We start from the raw sequence: 14,180 nt of genomic DNA, 5'->3' as shown, positions 1-14,180 counted from the left end.
GGGTGTGTTGAGGGGGTGTAGGGGGGGTGTGTTGAGGGGGTGTAGTGGGGGGGGTGTGTTGAAGGGGTGTAGTGGGGGGGCGTGTTGAGGGGGTGTAGTGGGGGGGCGTGTTGAGGGGGTGTAGTGGGGGGGCGTGTTGAGGGGGTGTAGTGGGGGGGCGTGTTGAGGGGGTGTAGTGGGGGGGCGTGTTGAGGGGGTGTAGTGGGGGGGCGTGTTGAGGGGGTGTAGTGGGGGGGCGGGTTGAGGGGGTGTAGTGGGGGGGCGGGTTGAGGGGGTGTAGTGGGGGGGCGGGTTGAGGGGGTGTAGTGGGGGGGCGGGTTGAGGGGGTGTAGTGGGGGGGCGTGTTGAGGGGGTGTAGTGGGGGGGCGTGTTGAGGGGGTGTAGTGGGGGGGCGTGTTGAGGGGGTGTAGTGGGGGGGCGTGTTGAGGGGGTGTAGTGGGGGGGCGGGTTGAGGGGGTGTAGTGGGGGGGCGGGTTGAGGGGGTGTAGTGGGGGGGCGTGTTGAGGGGGTGTAGTGGGGGGGCGTGTTGAGGGGGTGTAGTGGGGGGGCGTGTTGAGGGGGTGTAGTGGGGGGGCGTGTTGAGGGGGTGTAGTGGGGGGGCGTGTTGAGGGGGTGTAGTGGGGGGGCGTGTTGAGGGGGTGTGGTGGGGGGCGTGTTGAGGGGGGATGGTGGGGGGGGCGTGTTGAGGGGGCGTGGAGGGGGTGTGCTGGGGGCGTGTTCGGGGGGCGTGTTGAGGGGGTGTAGTGGGGGGGCGTGGAGGGGGTGTAGTGGGGGGGTGTGTTGAGGGGGTGTAGTGGGGGGGCGTGTTGAGGGGGTGTAGTGGGGGGGGGTGTTGAGGGGGTGTAGTGGGGGGGGTGTGTTGAGGGGGAGTAGTGGGGGGGGGTGTTGATGGGGTGTAGTGGGAGGGGGTGTGTTGAGGGGGTGTAGTGGGGGGGGGTGTGTTGAGGGGGTGTAGTGGGGGGGGGTGTGTTGAGGGGGTGTAGTGGGGGGGGTGTGTTGAGGGGGTGTTGAGGGGGTGTGTTGAGGCGGTGTAGTGGGGGGGGTGTGTTGAGGGGGTGTAGTGGGGGGGGTGTGTTGAGGGGGTGTAGTGGGGGGGGTGTAGTGGGGGGGGTGTGTTGAGGGGGTGTAGTGGGGGGGGTGTTGATGGGGTGTAGTATGAGGGGGTGTGTTGAGGGGGTGTAGTGGGGGGGGGTGTGTTGAGGGGGTGTAGTGGGGGGGGTGTGTTGAGGGGGTGTAGTGGGGGGGGTGTGTTGAGGGGGTGTAGTGGGGGGGGGTGTGTTGAGGGGGTGTAGTGGGGGGGTGTGTTGAGGGGGTGTAGTGGGGGGGTGTGTTGAGGGGGTGTAGTGGGGGGGGTGTGTTGAGGGGGAGTAGTGGGGGGGGGTGTTGATGGGGTGTAGTGGGAGGGGGTGTGTTGAGGGGGTGTAGTGGGGGGGGGTGTGTTGAGGGGGTGTAGTGGGGGGGGTGTGTTGAGGGGGTGTTGAGGGGGTGTGTTGAGGCGGTGTAGTGGGGGGGGTGTGTTGAGGGGGTGTAGTGGGGGGGGTGTGTTGAGGGGGTGTAGTGGGGGGGGTGTAGTGGGGGGGGTGTGTTGAGGGGGTGTAGTGGGGGGGGTGTTGGGGTGTAGTATGAGGGGGTGTGTTGAGGGGGTGTAGTGGGGGGGGGTGTGTTGAGGGGGTGTAGTGGGGGGGGTGTGTTGAGGGGGTGTAGTGGGGGGGGTGTGTTGAGGGGGTGTAGTGGGGGGGGGTGTGTTGAGGGGGTGTAGTGGGGGGGTGTGTTGAGGGGGTGTAGTGGGGGGGTGTGTTGAGGGGGTGTAGTGGGGGGGTGTGTTGAGGGGGTGTAGTGGGGGGGTGTGTTGAGGGGGTGTAGTGGGGGGGTGTAGTGGGGGGGTGTAGTGGGGGGGTGTGTTGAGGGGGTGTAGTGGGGGGGGTGTGTTGAGGGGGTGTAGTGGGGGGGGTGTGTTGAGGGGGTGTAGGGGGGGTGTGTTGAGGGGGTGTAGTGGGGGGGGTGTGTTGAAGGGGTGTAGTGGGGGGGGGTGTGTTGAAGGGGTGTAGTGGGGGGGGTGTTGAGGGGGTGTAGTGGAGGGGGGTGTGTTGAAGGGGTGTAGTGGGGGGGGTGTGTTGAGGGGGTGTAGTGGGGGGTGTGTGTTGAGGGGGTGTAGTGGGGGGGCGTGTTGAGGGGGTGTAGTGGGGGGGCGTGTTGAGGGGGTGTAGTGGGGGGGCGTGTTGAGGGGGTGTAGTGGGGGGGCGTGTTGAGGGGGTGTAGTGGGGGGGCGTGTTGAGGGGGTGTAGTGGGGGGGCGTGTTGAGGGGGTGTAGTGGGGGGGCGTGTTGAGGGGGTGTAGTGGGGGGGCGTGTTGAAGGGGTGTAGTGGGGGGGGCGTGTTGAGGGGGTGTAGTGGGGGGGCGTGTTGAGGGGGTGTAGTGGGGGGGCGTGTTGGGGGGGTGTGGAGGGGGGCGTGTTGGGGGGGTGTGGAGGGGGTGTGCTGGGGGCGTGTTCGGGGGGCGTGTTGAGGGGGTGTAGTGGGGGGGGTGTTGAGGGGGTGTAGTGGGGGGCGTGTTGAGGGGTTGTAGTGGGGGGGCGTGGAGGGGGTGTGGTGGGGGGCGTGTTGAGGGGTTGTAGTGGGGGGGCGTGGAGGGGGTGTGGTGGGTGGCGTGTTGAGGGGGTGTAGTGGGGGGCGTGTTGAGGGGGTGTAGTGGGGGGGGCGTGTTGTTTGGGTGTAGTGGGGGGGGCGTGTTGAGGGGGTGTGGTGGGGGGGCGTGTTGAGGGGGTGTGGTGGGGGGGCGTGTTGAGGGGGTGTGGTGGGGGGGGTGTTGAGGGGGTGTAGTGGGGGGGGGTGTTGAGTGGGTGTAGTGGGGAGGTGTGTTGAGGGGGTGTAGTGGGGAGGTGTGTTGAGGGGGTGTAGTGGGGTGGGGTGTGTTGAGGGGGTGTAGTGGGGGGGGGGGGTGTTGAGGGGGTGTAGGGGGGGTGTGTTGAGGGGGTGTAGGGGGGGTGTGTTGAGGGGGTGTAGGGGGGGTGTGTTCAGGGGGTGTAGTGGGGGGGGTGTTGAGGGGGTGTAGTGGGGTGGGTGTGTTGAGGGGGTGTAGTGGGGGGGGTGTTGATGGGGTGTAGTGGGTGGGGGTGTGTTGAGGGGGTGTAGTGGGGAGGTGTGTTGAGGGGGTGTAGTGGGGGGGTGTGTTGAGGGGGTGTAGTGGGGGGGGTGTGTTGAGGGGGTGTAGTGGGGGGGGTGTGTTGAGGGGGTGTAGTGGGGGGGGGTGTTGAGGGGGTGTAGTGAGGGGGGTGTGTTGAGGGGGTGTAGTGGGGAGGTGTGTTGAGGGGGTGTAGTGGGGAGGTGTGTTGAGGGGGTGTAGTGGGGGGGGGTGTGTTGAGGGGGTGTAGTGGGGGGGGTGTGTTGAGGGGGTGTAGTGGGGGGGGGTGTGTTGAGGGGGTGTAGTGAGGGGGTGTGTTGAGGGGGTGTAGGGGGGTGTGTTGAGGCGGTGTAGTGGGGGGGGGTGTGTTGAGGGGGTGTAGTGAGGGGGGGTGTGTTGAAGGGGTGTAGTGGGGGGGGGTGTGTTGAGGGGGTGTAGTGGGGGGGGGGGTGTTGAGGGGGTGTAGTGGGGGGGGTGTGTTGAGGGGGTGTAGTGGGGGGGGTGTTGAGGGGGTGTAGTGGGGAGGTGTGTTGAGGGGTGTGGTGGGGGGGGTGTGTTGAGGGGGTGTAGTGGGGGGGGTGTGTTGAGGGGGTGTAGTGGGGGGGGGTGTGTTGAGGGGGTGTAGGGGGGGTGTGTTGAGGGGGTGTAGGGGGGGTGTGTTGAGGGGGTGTAGGGGGGGTGTGTTGAGGGGGTGTAGGGGGGGTGTGTTGAGGGGGTGTAGGGGGGGTGTGTTGAGGGGGTGTAGTGGGGGGGGTGTGTTGAGGGGGTGTAGTGGGGGGGGTGTTGAGGGGGTGTAGTGGGGGGGGTGTGTTGAGGGGGTGTAGTGGGGGGGGTGTTGATGGGGTGTAGTGGCAGGGGGTGTGTTGAGGGGGTGTAGTGGGAGGGGGTGTGTTGAGGGGGTGTAGTCGGGGGGGTGTGTTGAGGGGGTGTAGGGGGGGTGTGTTGAGGGGGTGTAGTGGGGGGGGTGTGTTGAGGGGGTGTAGTGGGGGGGGGTCTGTTGATGGGGTGTAGTGGGGGGGGTGTGTTGAGGGGGTGTAGTGGGGGGGGGGCGTGTTGAGGGGGTGTAGTGGGGGGGGGGCGTGTTGAGGGGGTGTAGTGGCGGGGGGCGTGTTGAGGGGGTGTAGTGGGGGGGGGTGTTGATGGGGTGTAGTGGGAGGGGGTGTGTTGAGGGGGTGTAGTGGGGGGGGGGTCTGTTGAAGGGGTGTAGTGGGGGGGGTCTGTTGAAGGGGTGTAGTGGGGGGGGGGGCGTGTTGAGGGGGTGTAGTGGGGGGAGCGTGTTGAGGGGGGAGGGGGAGGGTCCCGTGTACAGTGGGGTGGGGAGGGGGGGGTGTCCCCCGTGTACAGTTGGGGGGGGGGTCCCCCGTGTGCAGTGTGGGGAGGGGGTGTCCCCCGTGTACAGTGTGGGGGTGTCCCCCGTGTACAGTGTGGGGGTGTCCCCCGTGTACTGGGGGGGGGGGGGTGTCCCCCGTGTACTGGGGGGGGGGGGGGTGTCCCCCGTGTACTGGGGGGGGGGGGTGTCCCCCGTGTACTGGGGGGGGGGGGGTGTCCCCCGTGTACTGGGGGGGGGGGGGTGTCCCCCGTGTACTGGGGGGGGGGGGGTGTCCCCCGTGTACTGTGGGGGGGGGGGTCCCCCGTGTACTGTGGGGGGGGGGGGTCCCCCGTGTACTGTGGGGGGGGGGGGTCCCCCGTGTACTGTGGGGGGGGGGGGGTCCCCCGTGTACAGTGGGGGGGGGGTGTCCCCCGTGTACAGTGGGGGGGGGGGGTGTCCCCCGTGTACAGTGGGGGGGGGGGGGTGTCCCCCGTGTACAGTGGGGGGGGGGTGTCCCCCGTGTACAGTGGGGGGGGGTCCCCCGTGTACAGTGGGGGGGGGGGGGGGGGTCCCCCGTGTACAGGGGGGGGGGGGTCCCCCGTGTACAGTGGGGGGGGGGGGGGGGGAGGGTCCCGTGTACAGTGGGGAGGGGGGGTGTCCCCCGTGTGCAGTTGTGGGGGGGGTCCCCCGTGTACAGGGCGGGGGGGGGGGTGTGTGTCCCGTGTACAGGGGGTGTGTGTGTCCCGTGTACGGGGGAGGGGTGTGTGTGTCCCGTGTACAGTGGGGGGGGTGTGTGTCCCGTGTACAGTGGGGGGGGTGTGTGTCCCGTGTACAGGGGGTGTGTGTGTCCCGTGTACGGGGGAGGGGTGTGTGTCCCCCGTGTACAGTGGGAGTGGGGGGGGGGGGGTGTCCTGTGTACAGGGGGGGGGGGGTTCCGTGTACAGGGGGGGGGGGGTTCCGTGTACAGGGGGGGGGGGTGTCCCGTGTACAGGGGGGGGTGTGTGTGTGTGTATGTCCCGTGTACAGGGGGGGGGTGTGTGTGTGTGAATGTCCCGTGTACAGGGGGGGTGTGTGTGTGTGTGTATGTCCCGTGTACAGGGGGGGGTGTGTGTGTGTGTGTCCCGTGTACAGGGGGGGTGTGTGTGTGTGTGTGTCCCGTGTACAGGGGGGGTGTGTGTGTGTGTGTCCCGTGTACGGGGGGGGTGTGTGTGTGTGTGTCCCGTGTACGGGGGGGGTGTGTGTGTGTGTGTCCCGTGTACAGGGGGGGGGTGTGTGTGTGTGTCCCGTGTACAGGGGGGGGTGTGTGTGTGTGTCCCGTGTACGGGGGGGGGGTGTGTGTGTGTCCCGTGTACGAGGGGGGGGGGTGTGTGTGTGTCCCGTGTACGGGGGGGGGGTGTGTGTGTGTCCCGTGTACAGGGGGGGGGGTGTGTGTGTGTCCCGTGTACAGGGGGGGGGGGGTGTGTGTGTGTCCCGTGTACAGGGGGGGGGGGTGTGTGTGTGTCCCGTGTACAGGGGGGGGGGGGTGTGTGTGTGTCCCGTGTACAGGGGGGGGGGGGTGTGTGTGTGTCCCGTGTACAGGGGGGGGGGTGTGTGTGTGTGTCCCGTGTACAGGGGGGGGGGTGTGTGTGTGTCCCATGTACAGGGGCGGGGGAACTGTCCCCTGTGTACCGGGGGGGGGTGGGGGAAAGTGTCCCCCGTGTACGGTGGGGGGAGGGAAGTGTCCCCCGTGTACGGGGGGGGAGGTCGCGTGTACGGGGCGGGAGGTCGGTGTCCCCCGTGTACGGGGGGGGGGGATGTCGCGTGTACGGAGGGGGGAGGTCGGTGTCCCCCGTGTACGGGGGGGCGAGGTCCCGTGTACTGGGGGGTGATGGGTCCCGTGGGTGTACGGGGTGCGAGGTCCCGTGTACTGGGGGGTGGTGGGTCCCGTGGGTGTACGGGGTGCGAGGTCCCGTGTACTGGGGGGTGGTGGGTCCCGTGGGTGTACGGGGGGTGGTCCGGTGTACTGGGGGGTGGTGGGTCCCGTGGGTGTACGGGGTGTGGGGGTCCCGTGTACAGGGGGGGTCCCGTGTATGGGGGGGGTGGGAGCGCAGGAGTGTATGGGGGGGTCTGTGTACGGGGGTGTGGGGGCAGGTGGGTGTGGGTGTGCGCTCTGTGTAAGGGTGGTTTGGGGGTGGGTTCTGTGTATGGGCGAGGGGTGGGGTGCAGCAGGGTGTTCGGGGATTCTGTGTATGGGGGGGCCTGCTTGTTCCACCCGCAACAGAAAGTAGAGTGTATCACACTTTTTTTTCCCCCAAACGTCCATTGGTACATGTGTGAGCTAATGATGGGTCTTTATCCACTTGTGCGAAAGTGGGAACTGCAGATGCTGGAGATTAGAGCCAAGTGTGTGGTGCTGGAAAAGCACAGCAGGTCAGTTCGCATCCGAGGAGCAGGAGAATCGACATTTCGAGCATAAGCTCTTCATCATGAAGGGCTTTTACCCGAAACGTTGATGCTCCACTGATGCTGCCTGCCCTGCTGTGCTCTTCCAGCACCACACTCTTGGCTTTATCCAATTGTGTTCATTCAGCGAGAGGTAACCTTGTAACCTTCAACAATCGTTCAGTGGTCAAAAATAGAAGGTTATGCAGCACTGCTGCTGTCAGGAATTGAATAATACCAGTGATATCAAAGTGTACATTCAGATGGGGAAACTTCTGCTCATAACTAGATAATTTTTGGAAGTGCTTGGAATTTAAAGTTTTTTTAAATAAAAGTACAAAACTGATGATGGAGTGATGGCTAGAGGACACAGATGTAAGATTTTGGAGAAGAGATGTAGCCCAGATATGAGGAAGGACCTTTTTTTTAAATGTGAGTGGGAGTGACCGGTCTCTCCCGGTCTCTCCCGTTGGCAGAAGCTGATACAATCGAAGAAAAACTGAAAGGGTAATTGAGGAAAATAAGTTTGCAAAGCTCTAGGGGTAGAGTGAGAGAATGGGATTGAGTAGATTGGTCTACAGAGAGCTGGCATGGATCTGATCAATGGGATGTTGCTCTGTATCGTTAAGTCTAATCTGCTGATTGAATAGCTGGGACCTTTTTCCTTGATGTCCTGGCCAAAATGTATCTGTCAACTAACATCTTTGAAACAGGATATGTGATCATGATGCCATATGCTAATTGGCTATGACATTTCTCTCTTACTATAGAGGTAGGCCTAAAAGAAATAGACTTTTTTGAGCTTTTAAGCACTTGAATGTCCCTAAGTTGTGAAAGGTACTATATAAATGCAAATTCCCCCTTGTTTCTTAGAATCGATAACTAGTCATTCAGTCATAAATTATAAATGCTGAGAGTTGTAGCTTTTGGGGCTCAATGGAGTCTCATGTTTGTTCATATAAACACAAATTTTGATCTCATCTTTGACCTTGTTTGTTCTCTAAGTTCAGTTCTGGGCTCTTACTCCATAAAATAATACTTTTATGTACACTACACCACACCCCTAATGTGTCTTTGAGCAGACAAAATAGGTTCTAATACAAAAGATTTGCTTGGAATCTTATTCAGATTCTCTCCAGAGAAAATATGGTTTTGAAATTGCACCCACCGAGCAGTGTTTTGACAGATACACACAATCTGTAAGTCGAAGTTTCTTTTCCAGACTATTTATTTGTAGTGGCACGAGTGTTTGAAATAAGTCAAATTAGCATGAGATTTGAAATGAGCTTTGTCTCTCCAAGTTCTTCAGTCTGGTAATCAGTCAACTAAGGTGCTTAAGGGAAGTCATGACAGCGGAGCTGACATCTGTGATATGTGGGAAATCATGAAATTTTCAGTTGTCTCTGGTGATCAATTGTGCAGGAGGTTTATTCACTCACAGGATGTGGGCATCTTTGGCTAGGCTAGCATTTATTGTCCATCTCTAATTGTCCAGAGGGCAGTTAAGAATCAGCCACATTGCTCTGGGTCTGGAGTCACATATAGACCAGACCAGATAAGAATGATAGATTTCCTTCCCTGAAGGGCATGAATGAATCAAATGAGTTTTTTTTCTGATAATCAACAATGGCTTCACGGTCATAGTTAGACTCTTAATTCAGATACTTATTGAATGCACATTCCACCATTTGCCATGGTTGCGTTTGAACCTGGGTCTCCAGCGCATTAGCTGTATTTCTGGATTAATACTGTAGTGATAATACCACTGGGCTATTGCCTCCACAATAGGGAGTCCATCGAGCTACAGCTACTGGCAAACCACATTTTGGAGCTAGAGCTACAGGTGAAATCACTGGAGCATCCGCATTGCTGAGCATGTTGTGAATAGATCATTCAATGAAGTGAGGTGGTCACACTGCAGGAAGATTGAACAGGCAAAAGGTGACCACCAAGGAAGGCAGATAGTGCAGGACTCATCCTTTCTAATAGGTATACTGTTTTCAATCCTGTTGGGGAGATGGCTGTGCAGGAGAAAGCAGTGAGAGCAATCTGTGGATTGGTCTGCTGTACAAAGGGGGGGGGGGCGGGGGAGAAGAAGAATGGCAGGGCTGTACTGGTAGCAATTCAACTGAAAGGGGAAGATGGGTGTTTCTGCAGCTGCAAAAGAGACTTCCGGATGGTATGTTGCCTCCCTATTACCAGGGTCCAATGTCACTGAACAGCTGCAGGGATATCTGAAGGGAAAGGGCAAACGGGTAGACATCGTGATGCACTTAAGAAAACACTATGAAATGCGAATGCTAGAAGTCTGAAACAAAAACAGAAATTGCTGGAGAAACTCAGTAGCACCTGTGGACAGAAAGCAGAGTTAATGTTTTGTATCCAGTTAATCTTCAGCATGGAAGTCTATTTGATACCAACAACGTATAGATTGAGAAATGGAGGTGATCCTACCAGTAGAATTTAGGTAGCTAGGAAATAGATTAGGAATAGGACCCAAAGGTTCTCTGGATTACTTGGAGTGTCATGTGTTAGTGGGTATAGAAATGCATCAGTCTAGGTGAATACATGGCTGGAGAGATGGGCTTTATGGGGACATGGGGACTATGTTCAGGTGTGGTGGGACCTGTACAAGGCAGTCGGATTGCAGAATGAGGCCAATGTCTTTGCAGGGAGGTTTGCTTGTGCTTTGGGAAGTTTAAACTAACTTGTCAGGAATGCGGGATCAGGAGCCAATGTTCAGCAGGGGGAACTGAGCTACCACACATAAAGGAATCAAGAGAGTCATGAAGACATAGAGGTTATAGGCCATTTAAGGCACAAGATAGTTTGGCAAAGTTGGATGGTATTTATTATAATGCAAGGAGTTTGACAAACAAGGCGAATGAGTTGAGGGCACAAACTAAAACAATGTCATTGCTGTCACTGAGATATGGTCGAGTGAGGGTCAGGGTTGGCAGCTCAAATTTCCAGGATATAGGATTTTCAGGTGAGGGAGAGGAGGAAATAAGAGGGTGGATTGTCCCAGTATTGATCAAGGAATCAGTTACAGCAGTAGAAGGGCTTATGTCCTGAAGAAGGGCTTATGTGCGAAACGTCGATTCTCCTGCTCCTTGGATGCTGCCTGACCTGCTGCGCTTTTCCAGCAACACATTTTTCAGCTCACGTACTAGTCTTCAGCCAATGCGATTCACTCCACATGATGTTGTGGTTCTGTTCACCGAGCTGGGAATTTGTGTTGCAACACAAATTCCCAGCTCGGCGAACAGAACCACAACAACGAGCACCCAAGCTACCAATCTTCTCCCAAACTTTGAACTCCACATGATACCAAGAAACAGGTGGAGACACTGGATACTGAACAGACTATGGGACTTGACAATATTCTGGCAATAGTACTATAGACTTGTGCTCCAGAACTTGCAACCACCCTAGCCAAGCTCTTCCAGTACAGTTCCAACACTGGCATCCACCCGACAATGTGGAAACTTGTCTGGGTATCTCCTGTATATGAAAAGGAGAACAAATCCAATCCAGTCTATTCCTGCTGCACCGGTATACTCTTGCTTATCAGTAAAGTGGTGGAAGCTGTCATCAGTAGTGCTATCAAGTAACACTTGGTCAGCAGTAACCTGCTCAGTGACACCCAGTTTGGGTTCCACCAGGGCCACTCAGCTCTTAACCTTAGATTAGATTAGATTACAGTGTGGAAACAGGCCCTTCGGCCCAACAAGTCCACACCGACCCGCCGAAGCGAAACCCACCCATACCCCTACATTTACCCCTTACCTAACACTACGGGCAATTTAGCATGGCCAATTCACCTGACCTGCACATCTTTGGACTGTGGGAGGAAACCGGAGCACCCGGAGGAAACCCACGCAGACACAGGGAGAACGTGCAAACTCCACACAGTCAGTTGCCTGAGGCGGGAATTGAACCCGGGTCTCTGGCACTGTGAGGCAGCAGTGCTAACCACTGTGCCACCGTGCCGCCCACTCAGGGATAGGATTAATCAAGAACAGACAGTATGGTTTTGCAAACTTGAATTACATTGAATTATTGAAGAGGTACTCGGGTGTGTAGATGAGGACAATGCATTCAATGTAGTCTGCTTAGATGGGATGAAAGGAAATTTGGCTAATTTGATCTCGAATTGGCTGAATATCAGGAAGCAAAGGATGGTGGTCAAGGAGTGTTTTTATGATAGGAAGCCTGTGTCCACTGGGATTCCGCAGGTAATGTGTGTTGGGAGCTTTCCTTGTGGTATATTTAAATAATTTAGAATTGAAAGAAAGGGCTTGATCAGTAATTTCATGTATGATACGAAAATTGGTGAGTAGTAAATGGAGCAGAGGATAGCCTTAGATTACAGGAGGATATAGATGGGCTGATCAGTTGCAAATGGATTTCAGTCCAGATAAATGTAATATGACGCACTTGACTGCTTCAGACCCCCATGACCCATTGATTGATAGGCAGTGAAACCAAGCTCGCAGATATCTTTCTTGTAAAATATTTGACATTGTACTAAGTAAACAATCTATAATAAAAAAAAATGCTTCCCTTCAAATTGTATAGTTTCAGTCAAATTATTCTGTTGTCATGTTCGAATTTTGGGATAAACCGATATCGTACTTGGGGCAAAAACAGCAAGATTTACCAGAATCAAAATTGCTGAACTTGAGAACCAATTGATGCTAATAATCCTTTGCTTTGGTCTTTATATTTGTCCCAGAAGTGTAAAACATGTTTGTATAATTTATGTTTACATCTAAAATACATGATTTTGCTTCTAAATTGCAAAATATTAAATTCAAAGTAGTGCATTATATTCCCTTATCATTTTAGGCTGGTCTGAATATTTCGCCTCGAAGAATCAAAGATTAGAAAGAATGGCACAAGACAGTATTTATCATTACAGATTACCAGCAGTTAGATTCATCCCTCTCGTTAATGTTATTCTCTTCGTGGATGGAATATCAACAATTATACTCTGGATTTTAGGTAATGCAGATGTCTTGTAATTAACAGTATGAAGTAATTTCAGGATCAATTTTCCAATGTTCCACGAGAGCCCGTGTACATTTAGTGTTATGAATAAGGAATATTTGCATATTTTAACTGTATGCTTTGAAATTTTGCAGAAGAATTGACTCCCAGGTCATGAAAAATGCAGTATTTTCAAATGTTTTGCTTTTCTCTTTATTTGGTTGAGTAAGTTAGTAAGGAATTAACCTTCTGTGAACAAAATGTTTCATTATGATTGGAGTTGGTATACTACACATGTTTCAAAGTGTATGCAAATTTCCTGGAATTTTGTATTGTTCTTTGTTAAGGTGAGAAAAATCTATGGATAATAAACAACTAAAATTAAGGCTTCCCCAACGGTTACGGAATAAATCCTTTCCGAGCTTGTGGGGTTGGTAAATCAATACAGCTGTTGATAATGCCCGGGTAAATAGGGTTGTCTTGGGTTCTTACTGATGGTACCACCTGGCTCAGAGCAGGATAGCAATAATTTCAACTAGTATTTGACTATGCTGATGTTGCTTATGTTTAATCCTGAAATGAACTTTAAACCTTTGTAGTCGTGCCATTGTTTAGCCTTTATCCATTTCTATGACATTGCATGACTTGATCTTTGATTCATCATTTGCTTTTGAAACTCTGTCATGCCTGTGTTACCTATAGGAATGACTATTCCATTGCACTCATGGTTGGTCTCTAATGTTCTACCTTCTGCAAACTTGAAGTTACCCAAAATTTTGCCACGTCTGAACTCGTGATTACTTTTGTGCTTGCAGACCTGTGCTGACTCACGGTCAAGTAAGGTTTTCCATTTTAAAACTCTCATCCTAATTTTCATGTTCTGTGGCCTTGCTCTTCCCTACCTCTCTAATCTCTTCCCGCCTTGCAATTCTCCAAGACACATTGTTTATTCATGGGATGTGGGCATCATTGGTAAGGCCAGCATTTTTCTTCTAATCCCTACTTTGCACTCTTCTACATCTGACCTCTTGTGGATCCCCAATTTTAATTTTTCAATCATTGGTGGCCTAACCTTCAGTTGCCTCGGCTACAAACTCTATACTAGACTCCTTGCATTCTCTGCATCTCTATCTCGTTTTCCTCGTTTAAAATACTTAAATCTACCTTTTTGACCAAGATTTTGGTCATGCCATAGAGTCCTACAGCTAGGTCCTTTGGCCCCAACTAGTCCATGCCAAACACATTGTCCATCCATACTCAGCCCATTTCCCTGCACTTGTCGGATATCCTTTTGAAACCTTTCCTATCCATGTATTTGTCCAAATGCCTTTCAAATATTGTTAATGTACCCACCTCAAACACTTCAGCTGGCAGCTCATTCCATATGTATATCACCCTCCGTAAAACAAAAAAGCTGCCCCTCATGTTCCCTTTTATTCTTTCCTCTAACCTTAAACTGATGCCCTCTAGTCCTCACTTCCCCCACCCTGGGGAAAAAGACTACATTTGCCTTATCCATGCCTGTCATGATCTTATACACTTCTATCAGGTTCCCCATTCGTCTCCTACACTCTTCTTAAAAAAAAATAGTTCCAGCTTGTCCAAACTCTCCCTATAACTCAGACCCTTGAGTCCAAACAACATCTTTGTAAATTTTTCTGCACTCTTTACTGTTTAATAACATCCATCCTATTAGCAAGGTGACCAAAACTAAACATGCTACTCCAAGTTCAACCTTGCCAACATCCTGTACAATTGCAACATAACTTCCCAACTTCTATACTCAATGCCCTGACTAATGAAGGCTAGTGTGTCAAAAGCCACCTTCACTGCCCTGTCTACCTGTGACTCCACTTTCAGAGAACCATGCACCTGAGCTTCAAGGTCCTCTATTACATTTCACTCCTCGACCATTCGCCATTAAACTCTGACCTTGGTGTGACTTTCCAAAAAGCAGGACCTCATAGTTAACTATATTAAACACCATTTGCCATTTCTCAGTCGACTTCCCCAACTGATAAAGATTGTGCTGCAGTTTCTGATAACTTTCCTCACTGTCCACGATACCACTTATTTTAGCGTCATCCTCAAACTTACTAATCATGCCTTGTACATTCTCCTCCAAATCATTGATATAGATAACAAACAGTAAAGGGTCCAGTACTGATCCCTGAGGCACTCCACTCATCACAGGTCTCCAGTTCAACAAGCATCCATCTGCTTCTAACCATCAAGGAAATTGTGTATCCAATTTGTCAACTACCCCTGGATTCCATGTGATCAAACCTTGCAGAGCAGCCTACCATGTGGAACCGTATCATCTGATGTAACATTTCCT

General features: G+C 54.3%; 1 protein-coding gene across 1 annotated transcript in view; it reads left to right on the top strand.

Annotated features, from left to right (window-relative positions):
• Positions 1 to 14,180, top strand: part of LOC122562633 (uncharacterized) — a 244,370-nt gene that overhangs the window by 48,755 nt on the left and 181,435 nt on the right. The window contains exon 2 of the mRNA XM_088000000.1: positions 11,702 to 11,857. Within this exon, the coding sequence (XP_087856126.1) occupies positions 11,746 to 11,857 (112 nt within the window). The 5' untranslated portion in view covers positions 11,702 to 11,745. The remainder of the gene's footprint in view (positions 1 to 11,701; positions 11,858 to 14,180) is intronic.

The sequence above is a fragment of the Chiloscyllium plagiosum genome, unplaced genomic scaffold (assembly GCF_037043375.1).
Source record: "Chiloscyllium plagiosum isolate Xiang-an unplaced genomic scaffold, Cpla_swu_hap1 HiC_scaffold_24, whole genome shotgun sequence".
Taxonomy (NCBI): Eukaryota; Metazoa; Chordata; class Chondrichthyes; order Orectolobiformes; family Hemiscylliidae; genus Chiloscyllium; species Chiloscyllium plagiosum.
This window is presented reverse-complemented; position numbering and strand designations above follow the sequence as displayed.